Source organism: Haliotis rufescens, unplaced genomic scaffold (genome assembly GCF_023055435.1).
Source record: "Haliotis rufescens isolate VD_foot unplaced genomic scaffold, xgHalRufe1.0.p SCAF_4, whole genome shotgun sequence".
Taxonomy (NCBI): Eukaryota; Metazoa; Mollusca; class Gastropoda; order Lepetellida; family Haliotidae; genus Haliotis; species Haliotis rufescens.
The window spans coordinates 38,562,868-38,586,088 of NW_025964112.1; the positions used below are offsets into that span (position 1 = coordinate 38,562,868).

The 23,221-nt window shown below is 40.7% G+C and overlaps 2 protein-coding genes across 3 annotated transcripts; one reads left to right on the forward strand and one right to left on the reverse strand.

Moving 5' to 3' along the window:
- The first annotated feature begins 865 nt into the window (after window positions 1-865).
- Window positions 866-6,796, forward strand: LOC124134675 (perlucin-like protein). Its single transcript, XM_046499625.1, has 5 exons — window positions 866-986; window positions 1,858-1,946; window positions 3,208-3,301; window positions 4,699-4,933; window positions 6,699-6,796. The coding sequence occupies exons 1-5, from the start codon at window positions 932-934 to the stop codon at window positions 6,721-6,723; spliced, it is 498 nt and encodes a 165-aa protein (XP_046355581.1). The 5' UTR covers window positions 866-931; the 3' UTR covers window positions 6,724-6,796.
- Window positions 6,797-7,372: 576 nt separating this feature from the next.
- On the reverse strand, window positions 7,373-23,066 carry LOC124134674 (zinc phosphodiesterase ELAC protein 1-like). Of its 2 annotated transcripts, XR_007218063.1 has the most exons (10): window positions 22,662-23,066; window positions 20,790-20,905; window positions 18,913-19,107; window positions 17,484-17,578; window positions 16,389-16,484; window positions 14,800-14,899; window positions 13,907-14,087; window positions 10,903-10,997; window positions 8,763-9,017; window positions 7,373-8,645 (listed from the first exon to the last, which is right to left on the reverse strand). XR_007218063.1 is itself a non-coding variant. In XM_046499624.2 (9 exons), exons 1-9 carry the CDS (start codon window positions 22,738-22,740, stop codon window positions 8,901-8,903), a joined length of 1,074 nt encoding a protein of 357 aa, XP_046355580.1. In that variant the 5' UTR covers window positions 22,741-23,066; the 3' UTR covers window positions 7,373-8,900. The 2 variants fall into 2 exon arrangements, 1 of the variants encoding a protein (XP_046355580.1); XM_046499624.2 differs by having other exon boundaries at window positions 7,373-9,017.
- Window positions 23,067-23,221: the final 155 nt, after the last annotated feature.

Here is a 23,221-nt window from a genome sequence, read left to right on the forward strand (position 1 = left end):
TGCATCGAAGAGTTTTTGCGTGTATTGAGGCATTTGGTGGTCACACACGCTATTAATGACCTATTATTGAACGTGAGCTATTGTTTATGTACTCTGCCTATTGTCCATGATTCTGAAAGCTCGAGTTTTGTACCACACCCAACTTTGGGGGGCTCTGACGTCATTCTCGGTCGCGGTATGATTGTCATTTTCAGTGTTGATTATGTTGATATATTGATCTTCTCAATACACTTTACTTCATGCATGTATGTTTTGTTGTTTTTGAGCAAGAGTGATTTCAAACTCTGGTAAAGTTTCTTTTGGACGTCAGTTTATTTGGGACATATTAATAGAAAATGATACTCATCTTCAAGTACATTAACACTTCTAGCTTGACAATAATCACAGTATCTAAGAGCTTTGATAATGTTGTGATATCGTCCAACTTCTATTTTTATCTTGTGACTCGATATTCTAATCATAATCATATTTCCGTAGACCCCGTGGTAAAATATTGAGATATAGTTCATAACCAAAAGTTACTTTTAGACTTCTGTACAACATCAACTTTCTACTATTATTGAGGTCTGAGTTCATTGTTGTTTATACTAGTAATTATCTATAAGTCTTTGTTTAAACAAAGAGACAAATATCAGAGGATTTACAGACAAAAGATTTAACCACACATATGTAAAACCATTTGTACACAACATATCTTTTATGGATCGATGCTCACGATGTCAGTCACTGGATTGCAAGGTCCGGACTCGATTATTTACAGACCTCCGTCGTATAGCTTGAATATTGAGTGCGGCGTTAAACAAGAAACAAAACGAACAAAATATTATGTCACGTGGTGCTTAATTTTATGTGTAACAATTTACAACAAACTGTGGTGGCGGCCTATCGCCCACATGTCGTGTTCTCAGGAGCAGGGAGATAGTAGACGATCATGGAGAAGGTACTCAAGTATTTGCCTTTCGTGTCAGCCTTTGTCCTCGTAGCAGGTGGGTCAATATTGTTATTATAATGAAACAACTCTTTACTATATGGTCTTAATCTGATGTATCGATTGATACCCATTTTCTCTGGGATCAGTGCTCAAGTTATGTGCCTAGATAGCATCAGAGCTCGTTCAACAAATCGATCGTAGCGTTAATCTGGACTTAGTGGAGATTCCAGGGAAGAATATGTCCCCATGATCCCATACTGGTCAAAAGTGCCGACTGAAGAGGAGCCAGTTGTCAGACTTGGTGACTTGGCTAGATCCGATGGAGTGAATGTTGTTCATGCTTTCAATCACTGGTTTGTCTGATGTAGACTCGATTATTTACAAGTCTCAATATATGGCTGGAATATTTCTTACTAGTATTAAACAACAGTCACTCCAACAAAGCGATATTAGTGCTACCATGTCTCAGTCTGTTGCACTGTGTTCACAAAGCGACCCTAGTGTTGCAATGTATAGTGCAGTGTTCACCAAGTGATCTTAATGCCACGGTGTCCCAGTTGGCAGCAAAGTGTTCACAAAGCGATCTTAGTGCTACAACCGCTCAGTCTGTTGTACAATGTTGACAGTGATCTTAGTGCTACCATGTCCCAGTCTGTTGCACTGTGTTCACAAAGCTATCTTAGTGCTACAATGTCTCAATATACAGGTCTATAATTGGTTAATCCGTTTAGGCTACCAATTTATGGATCGTGAAAGAAAACATCCTAAAAAATAAACGTCGCTGTGGAAAAAAACGATATTGCACTTACGATTTTGTCATTGTTCACCAGATAATAGAATTAAGCACGGATTACACGTGAGCATCCAGAATATTTTCATGGACTTCCGATTGGAGGTAGTACCTATAGTCACATGTATCCCCCCAGGTCAGGGGAGCTGTCCCCCCGGGTACGTCTCACACAGCGAGTCCTGCTACAAGATGTTCCCCCTGGCTGCCACGTGGCCCGAATCTGTGGTAAGGAGATGCCGTTAATATATCACCCTGGTTACAGTGGAGTAGGGGCGGTCGGGTAGCCTAGTGGTTAAAGCGTTAGCTCGTCACGCCGAAGACCCGGGTTCGATTCCCGACATGGGTACAATGTGTGAAGCCCATTTCTGGTGTCCCCCGCCGTGATATTGCTGGAATATTGCTAAAAGCGGCGTAAAACCTCACTCACTCACTCACTACAGTGGAGTACCGTATGACAAAAGATCCTATTTCAATGACATGCAATGTGTCAAAACACTCCAAAAATCCTATATATGGTTTCTACATATATAACCGCGGAGGGACCCCGTTAATCCAGACGGTAGAGTGTCAGTGAAATAGTCTGGATTTACGAGTCATTGGAGCCTTGTACCTGTGGTTATATGCACGCGTTTCAATATGGGATAGTCTGGTGGACGGGTGTCCGGTGTAACAGGGTCCGGCCTGTGAAGGTTTCACTGTACGTGATTGATGATGGCTACATACACTGTTCAAGGACACGCAGGTGTATTGAGTCTTCGATCCAAGGTGAAATCTATAACCTGCACTGCCTCTACTCTTACACCAGTACTATGAATGCACGTTATATTTGATCCATGACATGTCGGTGATGTTGCTCCTATCCATGTAAATGGATATAATTATTTCCGTTTTAGAAACGCAAAGGATGAAGTAACAATTTTATAAAACCAAATAAATATCTTGTTCATTATCCAGTTTCGCCGTAATAGGTTAAACATCATAATATGGGGCGGTCGGGTAGCCTAGTGGTTAAAGCGTTCGCTCGTCACGCCGAAGACCCGGGTTCGATTCCCGACATGGGTACAATGTGTGAAGCCCATTTCTGGTGTCCCCCGCCGTGATATTGCTGGAATATTGCTAAAAGCGGCGTAAAATCATACTCACTCACTCACATCATAATATTTGGTGTGAATACACAATGCCATTTCGAAGGCGGTTAAATGTGACAAATGTCATAACACTTTCTTAGTAAATTACAGAATCTCGTACTTTTTTGGTTTTGGGGGGTTGAGTCCCATACGGGATTCGAACCCACACTGCCAGAGTGCGACTCCTAATCGCCAGCACACAAAGTCAGCGATCGAATCCACTCAGACACCGAGGCTTCCGTCTCTACTTTACAAAGAATGTGTTCTCCCAAATATGGCATTTGTTATATTTGGTGTTATTGGAACTTCGTCTGTGTATATCTATGCCTGATAATGAACATGGTGGTGTTTTCCTACAGGTATTCTGCAAAACCTTTGGTGCGAAACTTGCCATGATAACGGACCAACAGGAACAGGATTTTGTGGAGAACTACATCAATGGACTGCACAATAGTAATACGATACATCCTGCGCGAACCTTTAGAGGCTTTAAGTAGGGTGTTTTATCAAATTGGAGTGACTGAGTATGGTTTTACGCCGCTTTTAGCAAGTTTCCAGCAATATCACTGCGGGGGACACCTGAAATGGGCTTCACACATTGTACCCATGTCGGGAATCCAACTCGGGTCTTCGGCGTGACGAGCGAAAGCTTTAAGCACAAGGCTACCCGACCGCCCTTCGCTTGGGTTAGCCTGCGTTGAATACTTAAAACCAAACAAATCGTTTCATGTGAATATATTATTTTCAACTTATTTTTTTAAATCAACTCTAACTGTAACTTTTTAAAATTGCGTAAAAGCAAACTGTATTGTTCAAATACTGTAACATTACTCAGATACTGTTCAAAGAGGCGTTACACCAAACTCCCTGCACGGTTGCAACGCCGTAAAATTACTGTGGTACTGTTCAAAGAGGCGTTACACCAAACTCCCTGCACGGTTGCAACGCCGTAAAATTACTGTGGTACTGTTCAAAGAGGCGTTAGGCCAAACCCTCAGTATGGTTCCATCGCCGTAAAATTACTGTGGTACTGTTCAAAGAGGCGTTAAACCAAACCCTCTGTATGCTTCCATCGCCGTACAATTACTGAGATATTGTTCAAAGAGGCGTTAAACCAAACCCTCTGTATGCTTCCATCGCCGTACAATTACTATGGTACTGTTCAAAGAGGCGTTAAACCAAACCCTCTGTATGGTTCCATCGCCGTACAATTACTGAGATATTGTTCAAAGAGGCGTTAAACCAAACCCTCTGTATGCTTCCATCGCCGTACAATTACTGAGATATTGTTCAAAGAGGCGTTAAACCAAACCCTCTGTATGCTTCCATCGCCGTACAATTACTGAGATATTGTTCAAAGAGGCGTTAAACCAAACCCTCTGTATGCTTCCATCGCCGTACAATTACTGAGATATTGTTCAAAGAGGCGTTAAACCAAACCCTCTGTATGCTTCCAACGCCGTAAAAGTACTGAGGTATTGTTCAAAGTGGCGTTAAACCAAACCCTCTGTATGCTTCCATCGCCGTACAATTACTGAGGTATTGTTCAAAGAGGCGTTAAACCAAACCCTCTCTATGCTTTCATCGCCGTACAATTACTGAGGTATTGTTCAAAGAGGCGTTAAACCAAACCCTCTGTATGCTTCCAACGCCGTAAAAGTACTGAGGTATTGTTCAAAGAGGCGTTAGGCCAAACTCCCTGTATGCTTCCAACGCCGTACAATTACTGAGGTATTGTTCAAAGAGACGTTAAACCAAACCAATTGCATGGATCCAAATCTGTAAAATTACTCAGATACTGTTCAAAGCCGTGTTAATCCCAACTCACTCTCTGGTTGTAACACGTGCAGGCCACCTGACGCTGGACATTTGGCTTGGTGGGTCCGACCTCCTGGTGAACCAGGAGTGGATGTGGACCAACACCATGGACCATATACAGTACAGCAACTGGAAACCCGGGGAGCCAAACAACGTCGGCAGTGGCACCTCCGTCACTGAGGACTGCTTGGCGCTCATGACTTCAGATAACTACCAGTGGAACGACGCTCCCTGCACAGACCGAATGTTCTTCCTCTGTGAGATAGAGTAAGTAACGTCCGATGAAACCAAATACCCTGTTTATTCCTTGTTCGCTGTGAAATAGAGTAACGTCCGCAGATGAAACCAAATACCCTGTTTATTCCTTGTTCGCTGTGAAATAGAGTAACGTCCGCAGATGAAACCAAATACCCTGTTTATTCCTTGTTCGCTGTGAAATAGAGTAACGTCCGCAGATGAAACCAAATACCCTGTTTATTCCTTGTTTTCGCTGTGAAATAGAGTAACGTCCGCAGATGAAACCAAATACCCTGTTTATTCCTTGTTCGCTGTGAAATAGAGTAACGCCCGTAGATGAAACCAAATACCCTGTTTATTCCTTGTTTTCGCTGTGATATAGAGTAACGTCCGTAGATAAAACCAAATACCCTGTTTATTCCTTTGTTTCCCAAACATAGGTTTTATTATCTGCTTCTTTAATACATCTGTAACGTCCTTTATCGCCCTTCCAAACACAATATAACATTATCAACCCCGTACACAGTACACAGTGAAACTCAAAGAAACAACTACGAAATAACGCCCGAATTTAGACCAGAATCGTTGCCTTATTGTTTTTATATAACAATAAAATGTGTCCTCGAGCGATGACGATATGGTTGGTTGGTTTGTTTGTTTGTTGTTTAACGCCGCACTCAGCAATATTCAAGCTATAGGACGGCGGTCTGTAAATAATCAAGTCTGGAACAGACAATCCAGTGATTAATATCATGAGCATCAATCCACGCAATTGGGATCGTTGACATGCATCAACCAAGTTAGCGAGCCTGACCACCCAATCCCCTTACTCGTCTCTTACGACAAGCATAGTCGCCTTTTACGGCAAGCATGGGTTGCTGAAGACCTATTCTACCCCGGATCTTCACGGGTCGATGACGATATGTGTTGGTGCAAGGTGGGTGTTGTAATAAGCCAAATGGTTATGGACATTATTTTATTTCGTGAAAAGGTCATCTTTGGAATTTATGGTGGCAGGACATCCTCGTTGCGAACATTTCCAATGAATGGAAGTTTGACGTCTTGTTTTAATCATGACTTTGTGCTCGGCAAAGATCAAGTGGCGTCCACCTTTAGAATTTGGAATAAATTGTATATCAACTTGTGCATTCGCCATAATGGAATGCCGTTTCTTGTCTGGGATACCTTTTATACACTTCTGATGTGAAACTGGTTCACCAATTTGATTGTGAGCGATCACTCACTTGTATTCATACATGCTAGTTAGCTGTGTGATTGTGGTTCACCAATTTTGGGTGAGGGCCCCCTTAATTCCCCATTGCCTTACCAACCGCTTGTTTGTGTGTTGTTTAACGCCGCACTCAGCAATATTCCAGCTGTATGACAGCAGTCTGTAAATAATCAAGTCTGGACCAGACAATCCAGTGATTGACATCAGCATCGATCCACACAATTGGGATATGATGACATGCATCAACCAAGTCAGCGAGCCTGACCACCCGATCCCGTTAGTTGCCTCTTATGACAAGCATTGTCACCAGTCTTACCAATCACCACGCTAGGGTGATTTAATGTCCATAACAAATAGGTGCTGGACAAGTAGGAAGACCCCGTTGTGGTTACCTGCTGTGGTTTCTTTGTAACGCTTGAACAAGTATTGGTCTGAGGTCATATTTATTAATGCCAAGTTGTGACCACCAGGCGACCAAAACACCGAGTCCTTGATCAACATCATGTTTTATTGATTCACTTCATTTTTTAACCATTTTATATTTTCCTGTTTATTTTTTAACAGGTTGAATTCAAATCCTATTGGGTAGCAAACACATCCACACAGAGTATTCACAGGAATGTAATTTTCTGTACTTTTCAAATAAATCGTGTTTGAATTTGGTTGTCTATTTTCTTCACATGTCATTATATCAAATCACATTATCAAATCATCCTAGTTTGTGCTTCAGCACAATTTGAATACTGGGCCACAAACGTGTTACTACGGAAGCCTTTTAGGGCCAATGTCCCCCCCTTTTTCTTCTTGAAATTTCAAGTCTTCGAAAGGCATTTAGAAGTGATACACATAAGGAAGAGAATTTATGGAATACCTCATAATAAAAACGTTGACATCAATAAATGCTCTTCCTTTGAAATTTCAAGAAACCAATTTGAAATTTCAAGATACCAAGTTGAAATTTCAAGATATTAAGTTGAAATTTCAAGATAATAAGTTGAAATCTCAACTTATTATCTCTAAATTAAAAAAAAAGACACCAAACAAATGGCCCTGAAAGGCTTCCATATGTTACAATGGCATCCCAGAATAAATATGTATCGAAAGGCTCATTAAAACTGTTCTGACCAAACTCAAATATGTATTCATCTAGTTGTGAAATTTGCACAAAAAGTGTGTACCATGTTCAGAGAAAACAGGGCATTTTGTACACCACAGGTAATTGATTTGCGAAAGTTACATGGAGTCCACGTGTAGTTTTATTCATTGATAATTTAAGTGAGGAGCATACATGTTCTATTGCATTTAGTGATAACCTTCTCATGATAATGTACATGTAAAGTAACTTGTTACATATACCAAAGGAGAAAAGAAGGGTTGACATGTTTCATGAACACAGGTAACTTATGCAATTTAACATTATACTAGTATTGGTTTGTCTAGCTGATAAACCAAAAGGGTAGGAAATGTTCTTCCTTTCTGTTTAAAGTTATTTTTGTGGACAAACTGTTATTAAGAAATATAGACAGGTGGAAAGGTGCATATACGTTTTTGATGTAATTTTGTAAGTTGCATGGAAACTATGGCCAAGTATTGAAATACACATTTGGAAATAGAATTATGACACTGCAGCACACCTGTTAATAATAAGCAGTGACTAAATTTATTGTCAACAATATTTTGATAAACAACAATTCATAACAAAAAACCTCTAATAAATTGACAAAAAGTACATATCATTAATATTCAATTTAAATTTCTTCTTCTTCCCTGAACGAATTAGTTGCAGATCCGTGAAGGTCCGGGTTAGGATTGGTCTTCACAGCGTTTGCTTGTCATAAGAGGACGAATGGATCAGGTCATCAGGCTTGCTGACGTGGTTGATGCATGTCATCATATCCCAATTTTGTAGATAGATTCTCATGATGTCAATCACTGGATTATTCAGACAAATCAGTAAGTGATATCATGAGGATCAGCCCTCACAATTTGGCTATGGTGACACCCAAGTCCAGTCAAGGAAGTTTGTACAAGATTTATTCGGTCGCTTTGTACGACAAGCATAAATTACTGGGAACTTTTTCAAACATCAGCAACAGATACCTTCAGTCATACATGCCGATGGCATCATGGACACCGTTTCAAACATCAGCAACAGATACCTTCAGTCATACATGCCGATGGCATCATGGACACCGTTTCAAACATCAGCAACAGAGACCTTCAGTCATACATGCCGATGGCATCATTGACACCGTTTCAAACATCAGCAACAGAGATCTTCAGTCATACATGCCGATGGCATAATGGACACTGTTTCAAACATCAGCAACAGAGACTTCAGTCATACATGCCGATGGCATCATGGACACCGTTTCAAACATCAGCAACAGAGACCTCAGTCATACATGCCGATGACATCATGGACACCATTTCAAACATCAGCAACAGAGACCTTCAGTCATACATGCCGATGGCATCATGGACACCGTTTCAAACATCAGCAACAGAGACCTCAGTCATACATGCCGATGACATCATGGACACCATTTCAAACATCAGCAACAGAGATCTTCAGTCATACATGCCGATGACATCATGGACACCGTTTCAAACATCAGCAACAGAGACCTCAGTCATCCAAGGCCTGTGTCCTCACACACCATCTACAAACTGAACGGTTCATCATTTATAGTCTCAGTCTTCCCAGTGGGGAGAACCTGTCGATACTGGTCACTCCAAGACAGAGTTCATCATATCAGGAATGTTTCAAGTCTTCTTCATTGGTACTGTGTAGGAGAACATGTCTTCAGCACAGATGACCTTGCCCTTCCCCAGGACATTCTCAGCCTCTTCAAGCAGCTTCTTCACCGAGTCCTCCCCTTCCTGGAATAATGGAGAAATGAAACCCACTGAAACGTGTTAACTTCATTAACTGGACATATATACTCAATTCCAAGAGAAACGCATATCCTAAAGTATGGACGTTAACACCTGACATTAGCCCTTGACAACCGATGGCAACTGACGCCCTGTGCTTGCCGACACAGATCTGTGGTGGGTTCTTCTTGCCTGGCAGTTATTGACACTGGTAGGTGGCATTGGTGACAGTAAGAACAGATCATAACCATGTCTTTACGTTAAAAACTTTACATATTGACATCCATTTCTTGGGCGACCCTGTGCACTGTTTATCTGTGCACTACTTGCAATAAGACACTAAATCATAGTATGATGAATCTGTACATTTCTCGACAATCATGTTGCTGCATTTTCAACAATGAGCATTACTTGATGACAAACGTTTGTGCTTAATCTGGACTCGGTTCAGTCAGGGTCACTCAAAGAACTGTCAGACGGTTGTTGCTACGTTTCACTTTCTTCGGAACTTTCATCACCCAACAATGCATGTTTCCCATTAAAAGCATGCATGTTGCCCCCACCATGTCTTCAGAGAGACCCACTCTGGCCATTTCGTCTTTGGATATAAACAGACTCTGTTCAGTGTTTGAATCTAAAAACGATGCTTGGAACGTTTCTGGACATGTTATTCTAGCACTTTGTGATAATTTACAGCAATTCTGGAGTGCTTCTGTAAACTCTTCTCCAAAATGTGATCTTTATAAGCATTTTAAATCCATGTTAAATGTTGAAAGGTACTTGTCATGTCCACTCCCTACCCATTTAAGAATTGTTTTTACTAAATTCAGATGTTCAAATTTTAAAATAGCTTTAGAAACTGGCAGATATAGTAAAACAGACCGTTCACTCAGATTCTGTAACTATTGTAGTAGTAAGGGAGTTAATGTCATTGAGGATGAATTTCATGTACTCTTTAATTGTAATTTATATTCTGCACTAAGACAAAAATACCTTGTTAATCTTCCTATACAGTGATTCTCATGTAATAAATATTCTTAGTAATTATAATGAGCAAACATTATTTCTAGTTTGTAAATTCTTATGTTATGCTCACAAAATAATTAATGATAAATTCTGTGCCCTGTAAATGTCATGCTCACATGTTTTAGTTTTGGGCCATTGGCCTTTTACTGAATAAACATGTCTGTCTGTCTGTCTGTCTGTCTGTCTGTCTGTCTGTGTATTTTGTTGTGCGAACAGATCGCTTTTATTGGATATCAATGAGATCAGAAGTTAAAACATGAGAAGTGCATTCTTTTCAGAACTTTGAACAGATAGGTGGGTGAATAATTGTAGTGGAACGATACACCGATGCATCGAACGATTGCGATATTTTACTTCTCGATCGCAATCGCATACAATGTTGTAAGTATCAATTCTTACCTTAAAAGTAGCCTTTAATAAATGTTATTCTAAACACTAATTACAAGTGAAAATGAGTAGTGACAATGTAAATATTTTCATCCATTGCCAACTGTAAATCGTTAGTGTGCCAGGTATTTGGCCATCCTGTCTATGAAAAAGATGGCTTACGCACCACCGATCAGAGTCGTGATACATATCAGATTGCGAGCAAGGTATCGTGATATGTATCGGATCGCACAATTGGTGCCTCGTCCCAGCCCTAGTGAGAAATTGAATGGAAAAAGAGCCTGGACCAGAAAAAACAGTGACTGAAAGCATGACCAACAATTCATTTGATTTGGGCACAATTGCACACAATCAATGAAATTTTTGGGACTAAAATTTCAGTTTAAAACAGCTGGGAATATGAGACATCCAGTTTGACATATCCAGGTTTCAGTAGCAGTATTTTTAGTACCAGTTTGCCAGGACTGTGAGTACGAACCTGAGCATCATATGATAGCGGCCTGTATCTCTGACTGAAGTGGGTGAGTATAAGTTGTCCCACATCCAGCTGCTGTGCCAACTCCGCCGCCATTGCTAGGAGACACAGAAAACAAGTGATGACATTATTGCAATACAAAACAAATATGGCCACTTGTGTATCTGAGTAGTGCTTACATTAAGACCACTGTGGACTATGCACTTTGAATATATCACACATCATCCTTACCACCAGGGCAGTTGTTCTGGAGCTCAATTCCCATCTAAACCAGAGAGCAGACTAAACAACTGCCCTGGTGGTAAGGATGATGTGTGATATATCATGTCCCCCGCCTGTATATACACCATAGTACCAAATATGAAGACAATCCAGCGATTAGTTCTTGAGATATTGCGGCAACACCGTTTTCCAACTCCAAAAACAGATTTGCCTGCTGTGACCTTGAAAATGGGGTCAAGGTCACCAAAACCGACTGATGTCTGGGGAGTCTGTATATACACCATAGTTCCAAATATGAAGACAATCCAGCGATTAGTTCTTGAGATATCGCGGCAACACCGTTTTCTAACTCCAAAAGCAGATTTGCCTGCTGTGACCTTAAAATGGGGTCAAGGTCACCAAAACCGACTGGTGTCTGCGGAGTCTGTATATACACCATAGTTCCAAATATGAAAACAATCCAGTGTTTAGTTCTTGAGATATCGCTGCAACACCGTTTTCCAACTCCAAAAGCAGATTTGCCTGCTGTGACCTTGAAAATGGGGTCAAGGTCACCAAAACCGACTGGTGTCTGCGGTGTCTGTATATACACCATAGTTTCAAATATGAAGACAATCCAGCATTTAGTTCTTGAGATATCGCGGCAACACCGTTTTCCAACTCCAAAAGCAGATTTGCCTGCTGTGACCTTGAAAATGGGGTCAAGGTCACCAAAACCGACTGGTGTCTGCGGTGTCTGTATATACACCATAGTTTCAAATATGAAGACAATCCAGCATTTAGTTCTTGAGATATCGCGGCAACACCGTTTTCCAACTCCAAAAGCAGATTTGCCTGCTGTGACCTTGAAAATGGGGTCAAGGTCACCAAAACCAACTGGTGTCTGCGGAATTTGTATATACACCATAGTTCCAAATATGAAGACAATCCAGCATTTAGTTCTTGAGATATCGCGGCAACAAACAGGTGGGACGTACGGACGGACGTAGTGACGGTCATGAATACTATATCCCCCGCTTCACGCTTTCGTGCGGCGGGGGACAATAACTTTAAAGTGATAGGCATACACAACCAGTTAGATATCAGCTTCATATTCTAGGTTTTTTTTCAAAAACTAATTGTGTTTTATGTTGACATTTTCTCTAAATCAAGCATTTTTTGAAGGCAATGAATTCCATGTTCTCAACATGTGAGGGTGCTTTACGTGCTGAAATAGATAACCTGGAAGATATCAGCTTTGGATTCTATGCTAATTTTTTAAGCACAGGTAGCAGGGCTTGATTTAACTATAAAAAACATGCACCAGTGCAACCTATTATTAAAAAAATGCAACCTAATATTTATGTCTACATGCACTTAGTGCATGTCAAAAACTTTCCATTTGTATCTGACTTACCCTTACTGGAGTGAGTGAGTGAGTATGGTTTTACGCCGCTTTTAGCAATATTCCAGCAATATCACGGCGGGGGACACCAGAAATGGGCTTCACACATTGTACCCATGTCGGGAATCGAACCGGGGTCTTCGGCATGACGAGCGAACGCTTTAACCACAAGGCTACCTGACCGCCCCTACCCTTACTGGACCATATAACATTGATAATTGAACATAATACCTCCAGGCCTTATTTACCATACTATAGGCCTGTAACTAAAACCTGTGCTATGTGTAATTTGTCATCCTTCCTTTGGCTTCACATCATCAAACTGTGGACACTTCAAGATTATGTAGGGGCGGTCGGGTAGCCTAGTGGTTAAAGCGTTCGCTCGTCATGCCGAAGACCCCGGTTCGATTCCCAACATGGGTACAATGTGTGAAGCCCATTTCTGGTGTCCCCCGCCATGATATTGCTGGAATATTGCTAAAAGCGGCGTAAAACCATACTCACTCACTCACTCAAGATTATGTGCACATGTTCCCATACCGTTTCAAAGCATTACGTGATAACTTATGTGACACTGCCAGCACACTGGGTAGTGTTTCATGTAGTTATTTTCTCTAAGTCAATCATGTCAAGGCAATGAATTCCATGGTATTAGTCATCTTCCTGAGGCAAGGGAGTTAACTGACTGTAAAAGTCCAGTTTCCACCCTTGCTGAACAATTCTGGAATTTTTCTGTGCTCACTGGTAGCGCCACCAGGGCTATCATGAGTTAGGTCTCTTCTATGCCCCTCCTATTGACCAATCAGATTCCACCTCTCAAATCAATTGCATTTGCTTCAAATAAAATGGCTGCGCCCAGTCAAGACAATCTGATCGATGATCAAGATCTGTATTGCAATATAATAGGTCTTACCTCGCAAAGTACATCAAATCAGGTGAGCACCTTGATTAAAAACATGAAAAGATTTGGAAAATATTTGTCAACGCCCAGTTGACGGTACACATCTTTTGCAAATCCTGCAGTCAACCGAAATCTGCACGTTGAAATCCATGTTATTTACGAATCGTGTCGATTTAGTTACATGATTTTGATTGGGCTATGCATAGACTCGTTAGTCCAGCCAAAATATAATTCCACAATTGCAACCTAGTTGGGCAAGGGTGGAAACTGGACTTTTACAGTCAGTTAACTCCCTTGCCTCAGGAAGATGGGTACTGTATCAGTATGTGAGGGTGCCATCCTGCATAAAAGAAGGGGGTTGGCACGATTATATGTGGAGTAAGAGAGTGAATGTTGCTTTATGGTGCATCAACAACTTGGCAGCTGTTTGTGGTGAGTGGCCTTATGATGAATCTTGGTCTGAAAGAAGAAGATGGCGGAAGTGATATGTGAAGGTTCACCTGGTGTGGAATGACCATTCTCCAAGCACTTCTCCCACAGGGCGTTCTCCAGTGTTGCTTCATGTATGAGGACATCTGCTCCTCTCCCTACCTTGACCACCTCGGAGGAGTCACTGGTGTCTCCCATCACCAGGATGTGACGGCCAGGTCTGGATGGGCCGACCACCTCACTCGCATCCACCTGCACAGACAGCGGGGCCACGATAACATGTGAAGTTGAGGTGTAACTGGGTTAACAGCACGTTCAAGGTTATTACACTTATATAGTGATATGCATGCACGTGCGTGTGTGTGTGTAGCTGCTTGTACTAGTCTGGAATATGTCATTTTGTATAGTACTAGCCCACAGAGATATGAGGCCACACATTTTTAACATGGATACCCAACTCAGACATAGTATAGTGACTCTGAGCTGATCAATCTTTGCTTAATTCCCTTAATGCCGAGCGCATCCGTTGTCTAGTGGTAGAGCATCCACCTAGAGAGAAGGTTGGGGGTTTGATCCCCGGCCGTGTCATACCAAATGTACTTCTTGTTAGGCGCTAGTCATTAAGGGGCTATAACATGAAATATGAAATAATGGGTTAGATGAATATAACTGTTCTAAATATACATCTTGACTCGGAAAGTAAATTAGCTCGTAATTGTGTTTCTGAAATTAGCTCCCCTGTAAGCATGCTGAAAAAGCTTCATTGGGTACTTACGCGAGCTGATTTATACATTTGAGTTTTCCATTTAATGCATGCATTTCTGTACGCAAGTTAATTGAAAGTAATTGGCTTTTGAATATTTTGGGGGCGGTATTTTATGCAAAAACGCTGCTTATCTGTAGCTCTGAATATTATGATGTTATGACTGTCATTCTGTTATAATCAGTGTCAAACCCTCAATACCTTAGTCCCATCTTCAAGGACAACTGCTTCTCCTGACTTGAGTTTAGAATACAGGGGCCCAGGTGGGATCCCCAGAGACTTAGCTGCCTGCACGTCAAATCTGTAACCAAGGCATTTTCATAAAATATTTGTATGAAATGGCACTAAAAATTAGTTGGATGGGTAGGAAAAAACCCACCAAAACTAAATATTTCCTGACTTATGGGGCAACTACCGGGATTCAGAAACCAAATTCTTCATCATGTTTCATGTTTATTTTTTCTTTGAAATCAGATAAAAATCAGTTCGATGGAACATTAATATAAAAAGAGAAATATTGGTCTGGACTAAGCAGAATAACAACATATAATGTTTTGAGATTAGACTTGAGTGAGTGAGTGAGTGAGTGAGTGAGTGAGTGAGTGAGTGAGTGAGTGAGTGAGTGAGTGAGTGAGTGAGTGAGTGAGACTGAGGTAAACTAGTGGCACATCACCAAACAGTGAGTGAGTGAGTGAGTGAGTGAGTGAGTTGGATTTAATGCCGCTTTTAACAGTACTCCAGTTATATCGCGGCGTGTCAGCTTAATGTGGGAGGAAAGCCTGAAGTGATGCTGGTCTCAGACGTTTACCACTTCAGTGAAACCCACAAGCACAGGTATGGTGCTGACAAACCTAAAAACATAATCAGGGCGAACCAGGATTCGAACCCACAATCATAGGTTTCGGGCGTACCCAAGGGACACAACTCTACACAGCGAATCGCAGCGCCTTAGACGACTGGGCCACCCGTGCCCTGAGATAAGTCTTGAGCTGCATGGTGAATATGTGCTGAGCTTGCTGTAAACATACACATACCATACTGCTCATCCCTTGAATATTGCCAAAATTAACTGAGTGCATTTCCTTGCATCTTCCCGAGGCAAGAGAGTTAACTGACTATAAAAGTCCAATTTCCACCCTTGCCGAACTAGGCTGGTATTATGGAGTTACATTTTGGCTGGACTAACGAGTCTATGCATAGTCCAATCAAAATCGCTCACTGAAATCGAAATCTAGTTCGTAAACTGTCGTGCATATTTCGGTCGATTGCAGGATTTGCAAAGCATGTGCGCCGCCAACTCATTGTCAACTGATATTTTCAAAACCTTTGCATGTTTTTAATCAAGGTGCTCACGTGATTTGATGCACTTTGCGTTGTTAGACCCGTTTTATCACAATATAGATCTTGATTATTGATCAGATCATCTTGACTGGGCGTCGCCATTTTGTTTGAAACAAATGCAAGTGATGGGATGGGATTGGTCCATAGGAGCGGCTCAGAAGGGACATAACTCATAATAACCACTGGTGGCGCTACGATCAAGCCCAGGAATTCCAGCCTAGTTTGGCAAGGGTGGAAACTGGACTTTTAAAGTCAGTTAACTCTCTTGCCTCGGGAAGATGATTTCCTTGATGGTTACATTTGAGAAACATAAAGTAGACAAATTACATTCTTGCTTTCAAACTACACATTTTGGTCTCATATGTTTTGGCGTACAAATCTGATCAACTTATTTAGGTCTATAGAGCTATATGCATAGGAACATGACAGGTCAGCATGAGTGGTCCTACCTTCCTGGTTGAGGTGCCTCCTGTATAGCGAACCCAAACGATGGCACCCGATGTTGGAGTTGAACACCCTGCACATGGAACTTCCCATCATTGAACCTACAGGACAAAGAGTCACAATCAGCAGCTGTCACAACAGGCTTACCTCATCATGGGATGCGATGCTTGATACAAATACAATACTTAATATTGGATGAAATTCTCTATGTTGAATGTGGCCAAACTAGCCAGATATCGATACTATTAGCCAGTTTGTGTTTAAGAATGGTTACTTTTGTGAGTGAGTATGGTTTTATGCAACTTTTAGCAATATTACAGCAATATTACGAAGGGGGACACCAGAAAAGGGCTTCACACATTGTACCCATGTGGGGAATTGAACCCAAGTCTTCGGTGTGACGAGGGAACACTTTTACCACTAGGCTACCCTATTGCCCCTTGGTCAGTTTAGACTTGTTCTAATCGTATTATGCAATCAGATTTAGCATATACATATTAGAAACAGACATTTATTGTTTGAGTAAGGTATTTTGTCGACCACTATACGATATGTCTACCACTACCATATGTCTAGCTTGTGTCTAGCACTACCATTTACCTACCATGTGTCTTCCACTATATGTCTAATATATGTCTAGCTACCATATAATATGTTTACTTTATGTCATACATCACTATATGTCTACCATGTGTCTACCACTACAATGTGTCTGTCTATCATGGTGTATATCTACAATTACCCTGTGTCAACCAAGTGTCCACCACTACCAAACGTCTACCACTATCAAGTATCTAGCTTGTGTCTACCATCTGTCTTCCATTACCCTTTGTCTACCATTACCCTGTCTCTACCAAGTGTCCACTACTACCATACATCTACCATATGTCTACCACTACCAAGTATCAAGCCTGTGTCTACCATTTGTCTACCACTGAATGGTTTGTACCACTACCAATACCACTACCAATGACCATGTGTCTACCACTGCCATGACTACCATGTGTCTATTACTACCATTTTTCTACCACTAGCACCATGTGTCTACCCTGTGTCTACCAATGTCTGTCTAACATTGTGAAACCAATCAAATCACTCACAGTTGCCACACACCATTTTCATCAGGGGAGATAAGTCTACCTGCCTTCTCGTTTGGATGGAGTTTTTCATCAGCGGCGTGGTCTACTGTCCATTCCTGCCACAGAGAAAAAATACAGTACAATATCTCAACAGGCATCACTCGACCCCACACTGATGAGTGAGTGAGTGAGTAGGTGTTCAGGCCTCTTTAAAGAGTATTACATCATGTATGTCAGCGTCAGCGTAATGTGGGAGGAAAGCCCGAGTATTATGTAGGTGTAAGGTGTTCACCACTTCACTGAAACCTACAAGCCATGGTATGGTACTGACAAACCAAGGATCAGTGTAAACCTACGATGTGAACCCATGATCAGAGCATCCTGTGATGCCTAAGGGATGCAACTCTGTACAGTGAGTGAGTGAGTTGGGTTTAACGCCGCTTTTAACAGTACTCCAGTAATATCACGGCATGTCAGCTTAATGTGGGAGGAAAGCTCGAAGTGATGCAGGTCTCAGACGTTTACCACTTTCTGTGAAACCCACAAGCACGGGTATGGTGATGATAAACCTAGAAACATAATTTGGGCGAACTGGGATTCGAACCCACAATCATAGGTTTCTGGCGTGCCCAGGACGCAACTCTGCACAGTGAGTCGCGGTGCCTAAGAGGACTGGCAGCAAATGGCAGTGCCTCAGACAACCTATGCCCCTGTACCAGAGACCATATCTATTACATGGTCTCTGCCCTGTACTGATGAAGCCAATAAGACAATGCAGAGCAAGTAAGGATAAGATTTATGGATAAACAAAGTCTTTATTACAATTCATCCATTTCAATGAATGATACACAACCTTGAACAACACACTACTGGTTTACAGCAGACAAAATAATCAACATGGAGGAAGCCGAATTCAATCTGATTTTATCATTTAACCTTGTCGAAACAAGAAGAAATAAATTGCAAGTGATTCCGTAGCATTTGATTGGCTTAAAAAAGAAATAACTTTTGCGTTTATGTTTCCACATACCCATATACAGAAAAAGAATAAGGCCACGACACTAAAGGATTACCGTTTCCTCGTTAGCTGATAATAGAATGGTCGGGGCTTTTGTTGCGTTATTGCGCTAATTTTGTAATTTTGTTTACAGTTTTTGTAATTATTAAGAGAAACAACTGAAGAGTTATTATGATTATGATTTTTTACATTTTAATTTATAAGTATTAACTTCAAAATGTTTATCAAGTTCTAAATGCTAAACCTGGTGTGCACACATTGCATACATCTGCTGTGTGCACACTGGTTCTTTATACCTGCATAAACACAAAAAATATTGAAGTCAGTTCTGAAATGCAGAAACATTCTTTTCGTGATTAAGCATGGTTTATACAAGGCAATCAATTACACCAATCAACATCCTACAGCACAAGTCACATGGCCTGAACTTACCATCCAATCAGCAGGCAGTTGGCTATCAAGCACCTGCAGCTCATGAACGATGTAGTCAAACCCGAGCTGTGAGCGAGACAGCTCAAGGGATACACGGAGGAACTTCCTCAGTCCCAGCGGTCCATAGAGCTCCACTGGCTCCGTCCTAGCGTTGTTCTGGCTGATGGTGCACATGAGGCCTGGGAGCCCAAAACACTGTACAACAAAAACACTGTACAACAAAAACAAAGTGATCCCAATATCTCATTGTGTTTTGTTTGTTTGTTTGTTGTTTAATGCAGCACTAGGCAATATTCAAGGACTATATGATGGCGGTCTGTAAATAATCTGGTCTGGACCAAACAATCCAGTGATTGACATCATGAGCATTGATCTACGCAATTGGGATACAATGACCTGCATCAACCAAGTCAGTGAGTCTGACCACTCGATCATGTTAGGCGCCTCTTATGACAAGCATAGTCGCCTGTTAGGGCAAGCATGGGTTGCTGAAGACTTCTACTAACATGAATCTTCATGGGTCTCATCGTAACATGTATTGACATGAGTGAACAAATTACATGCTGGATTACCTCTCTTGTATCAGTTTCCATCACAAGACAATTAAGTTTTTTTATAAGAAATGTTTTATTTGGGATAACACTTTCTCAGTAAAGTACAAATTCTAGTACTTATGGGGGGTTGAGTCCCATCCTGGGCTGAACCCACACTCTCTGATTGAGGCACCAAATTGCCAGCACACAAAGTCAGCGATATAACCCACTCTGTCACCAAGGCTTCCACAAACATGAAAGTCCAACAACTGGTATAGTCTAGATCACATACTTTGTGTACCCCTATGATGAGTGTACATTGGCACTGCTCCCATGGCTGAAATGTTATGAATACACAATGCCTTTTAGAAAGTTGTCAAATGGAACTACACTTTCTACATAAAGTACAAATTCTAATTCTTGGCTTTTGACAACATATAACCATGATAACAGAGATATCATACACTGTATAATCAAGTATAGGGAGTACGGATTAGTAACTTACTGGAGCAGAAAATCTCAGGGACACCTTGTAAATCGTGTCAAGGTCATTATCATATTATTATTATTCTTTTTGCTGATGGTATCTTAATCATGGCTGCCTCGGATCTCTGTTGCTTTACATCCTAACTTGCACCAGGTTCAACAATTTTGAAAACTGAACCAACAAACATTCTGGAAAGTTAATATATGGTTGAGATTGTATGGCAGTGCTGCCCACGTACTGTGCAACACCTCCACTGTTCAAATGTATATCCCACGGAAGTAAGAGATAGACGATAATTTTAACGGAATCCGTCATACGGGCTGTAAGTGTCGTTCTGAATACCAGGTGTTAATGTTTTCGAGGTTGCATGATTAGAAAACACATTCCGACTGTCACTTTCATGATCTGGTAGGCGACGCTTTGATTGGTCAGATGAAAGGTCGATCTGATGTGACCCGTAATGGGATAGCGAGAACTAAGATCTGATTTTAATGAGATTGACAAAAACATGACAAATAAGACACAACACAGGGATTAGTGATCATGGTGATGTAGTATGATAAGTAAACCTTAGCAGTATTCAGTATGTTCACAAATCGTTGTTGTGTGGAAAATGTTAGTCAGATACAAATTTGAGGTTTTTTTACATGCACTTGGTGCATGTAGCCATAAATATTAGGTTGCACTTTTCAATAATAGAACATGATAGAATACACTGGTGCATGTTTTATATAGCTAAATCAAGCCCTGATGGGAGATGACAAGAATCCCACAAATTTCAAGATTATCACTGAACACTGTGTATGACAGAGCTTTTGTGACTGAGACATTCAGATCTTCAGGAAAGAAAGACTTACGTGATCTCCATGGAGATGAGATATGAATATTTTGCTGATTTTCCCTGGTTTTAGAGGACTCTTCATCAGCTGAATTTGGGATCCTTCTCCACAGTCAAACATCCAGCACCAGTTATCTGGGGGAAAACACAGAAACAGTTTGGACTCATGTTTGTCTTCGCTGAAATTTGTTAGCTGTAATTATCTATATTTAAAACATTATATACTTGATGAAAATAATAATATTCACACATAAATAAATTGCAAGTAATTCCATGGCATTTGATTGTCTAAGTAAGCTTTGTTTGTTGTTTAACACTGCACTCAGCAATTTTCCAGCTATATGATGGTGGTCTGTAAACAATCGAGTCTGGACCACACAATACAGTGATTGACATCATGAGCATTCATCCAGGTAATTGGGATACGATGACGTGCATCAATCAAGTCAGCGAGTCTGACCACCTGATCCTGTTAGTCGCCTCTCACAAGTTTAGTTGTCTTTTTACGGGGCAAACATGTGTTTCTGAAGACCCGGATTTTCATGGGTTACTAAATAAGCAATTTTGTGTTTTTATGTTTGATTGGATGATAATTGAGTGGGCAGGGTTTGTGTTGCATTATCATGATTATTGCACTGATCAGTGTCACTGATTTCGTATTGTTGTCTACAATTCTTTATGTTAATCATTTTAATGATTATGTAAGCAGTCTGTGAAGTTATTATTGATGACGTATTGATTGTTCAGGATTGACTTCAATATTATTTTGCGTTTATGATGGTATAATTCATGTGATGTTTTGAATCACAAATATATATGATGCTATACACAAAGCCGGGAAACAAAACAACGTGAGAGTAACCATGGTAACTGAAAATACGATATGACACAGAACCTCGGGTAAGGTCTTTTTAGACATCTCAAAATTATGGTCTTTAGGAACCTATAGCCATCTTTTAAACTTTATATAGGCCTAAGAGTCTAAAGTTTCAAAGAAGGAAAAATGAGGAAGCCCATGAATATACGATGCCTTTGGCCATGGAAGCTGTGCAATTTACACTTACCAGAGGGGTATACAAAGTATGTGACCTAAATTACCAGTTGACAGACTTCCATTTTTGTGGAAGCCTCGTGGCTGAGTGGGTTATATCGCTGACTTTGTGTGCTGGTGAATAGGTGCCTCACTCCTGAGAGTGTGGGTTCAAATCCCAGAAGGGACTAACCTCCCCCCCCCCCCCCCTCAAAAAAAAAGTAAGGAAAATGCACTGAAGTTGTGGTTCAAATTACGATTTCATTTTGTGTAGTCACTGATCATTTAATTCATCTATTCAACTATAAGAAAATTCTGAAGATTCCATTCGTTTCTGAAAAGTTTGAATACCCAAGCCATTTGTATTCACCATCCATGTCAGCTTGATTAGTGGATTATGTAGTAGTAATGTAGTGCTAGGTACCGCAGCCCAGTACAGTGAATGTAAAATAATTAGACAACCAGACGACAAGATGTGAGAAGGCTGGTGCTAACAGTATATTTTTTATCCGACTTTTGGGGAACATAAAATTTGGTATCAGTGATCCAGGGCTATTCATCACGATGATGGACATTTCGTTACTGTGCTCATGTGTAATATGCTGCGATTCGGAACATTTTTGGTCAGCAAGGTTACGGAAAGTGTGTACATCAAATATTCCCATACAGGATTTAATTTACGTGATATCACAATAATTACTTCAATCCATGAATCAAGGTTATCCACGAATTTTGGCAAAGTTCTGCTTTCTACTAGAATTGGTACTTTTCTAAGAAAGTGTTATCCCAAATATACCATTTATTATAGAAATAGATATCATAAATAAATGACTGAGTATCATGTTAATGTCACATAATTACCATGCTTGAGAACAACGCAGGACACTCCTCTTGATGGTGTTGGGTAGGCTGATGCTGTCCCAAGAAATGTTATTTCCATCCTAAGTTAAATAATTGTCAAACTGAAAAAAAAAAAAAAATCCTGGTGTTTAGCATTCATATGAAACCCTACATTCAACTTTCCAGCATTTATATTGTCTCTTTCCAGCTTCTCTGTTTCACAACCTGGTATCATGTCCACATGTAAACAAAGATTACAGAATAGAGTTATCGTTCCTGAAACACCTGTTTGAAACTCTGGATCTCAAATCTCTGTTTGGAGCTTCAATGGGCTGAACGATTGTTAACCGGGTTCCACTGTTGTTACACGCTGTTTCCTATGTGCCCACAAGACAGGAACCTAGTCAGCCGCTGCCGATTATGCATCTACTGGTTTCCCTGTTAGTACGCGCATCAATAATTTCTCCTTAGCCAACAATATATGATAGACAGTTTCCCAGTCGACCCGTTGATTGAACCCTAAAACCATTTGCTATTTATTTTTATTATATCTTTGAGATTATTTTTTGGGGTTAAAAATT

Bases quoted from the DNA above. Each gene is read 5' to 3' on its own strand.
- LOC124134675 (XM_046499625.1), top strand. From the start codon at position 932: ATGGAGAAGGTACTCAAGTATTTGCCTTTCGTGTCAGCCTTTGTCCTC. The intron at 1,947-3,207 runs GTAAGGAGATGC...GTTTTCCTACAG, and splicing joins CCACGTGGCCCGAATCTGTG to GTATTCTGCAAAACCTTTGG. The intron at 3,302-4,698 runs GTAATACGATAC...TAACACGTGCAG, and splicing joins CATCAATGGACTGCACAATA to GCCACCTGACGCTGGACATT.
- LOC124134674 (XM_046499624.2), bottom strand. From the start codon at position 22,740: ATGGAAATAACATTTCTTGGGACAGCATCAGCCTACCCAACACCATCA. The intron at 19,108-20,789 runs GTAAGTCTTTCT...TTTGTTGTACAG, and splicing joins CTCATCTCCATGGAGATCAC to TGTTTTGGGCTCCCAGGCCT. The intron at 10,998-13,906 runs GTGAACCTTCAC...TGTGTCTCCTAG, and splicing joins GAATGGTCATTCCACACCAG to CAATGGCGGCGGAGTTGGCA.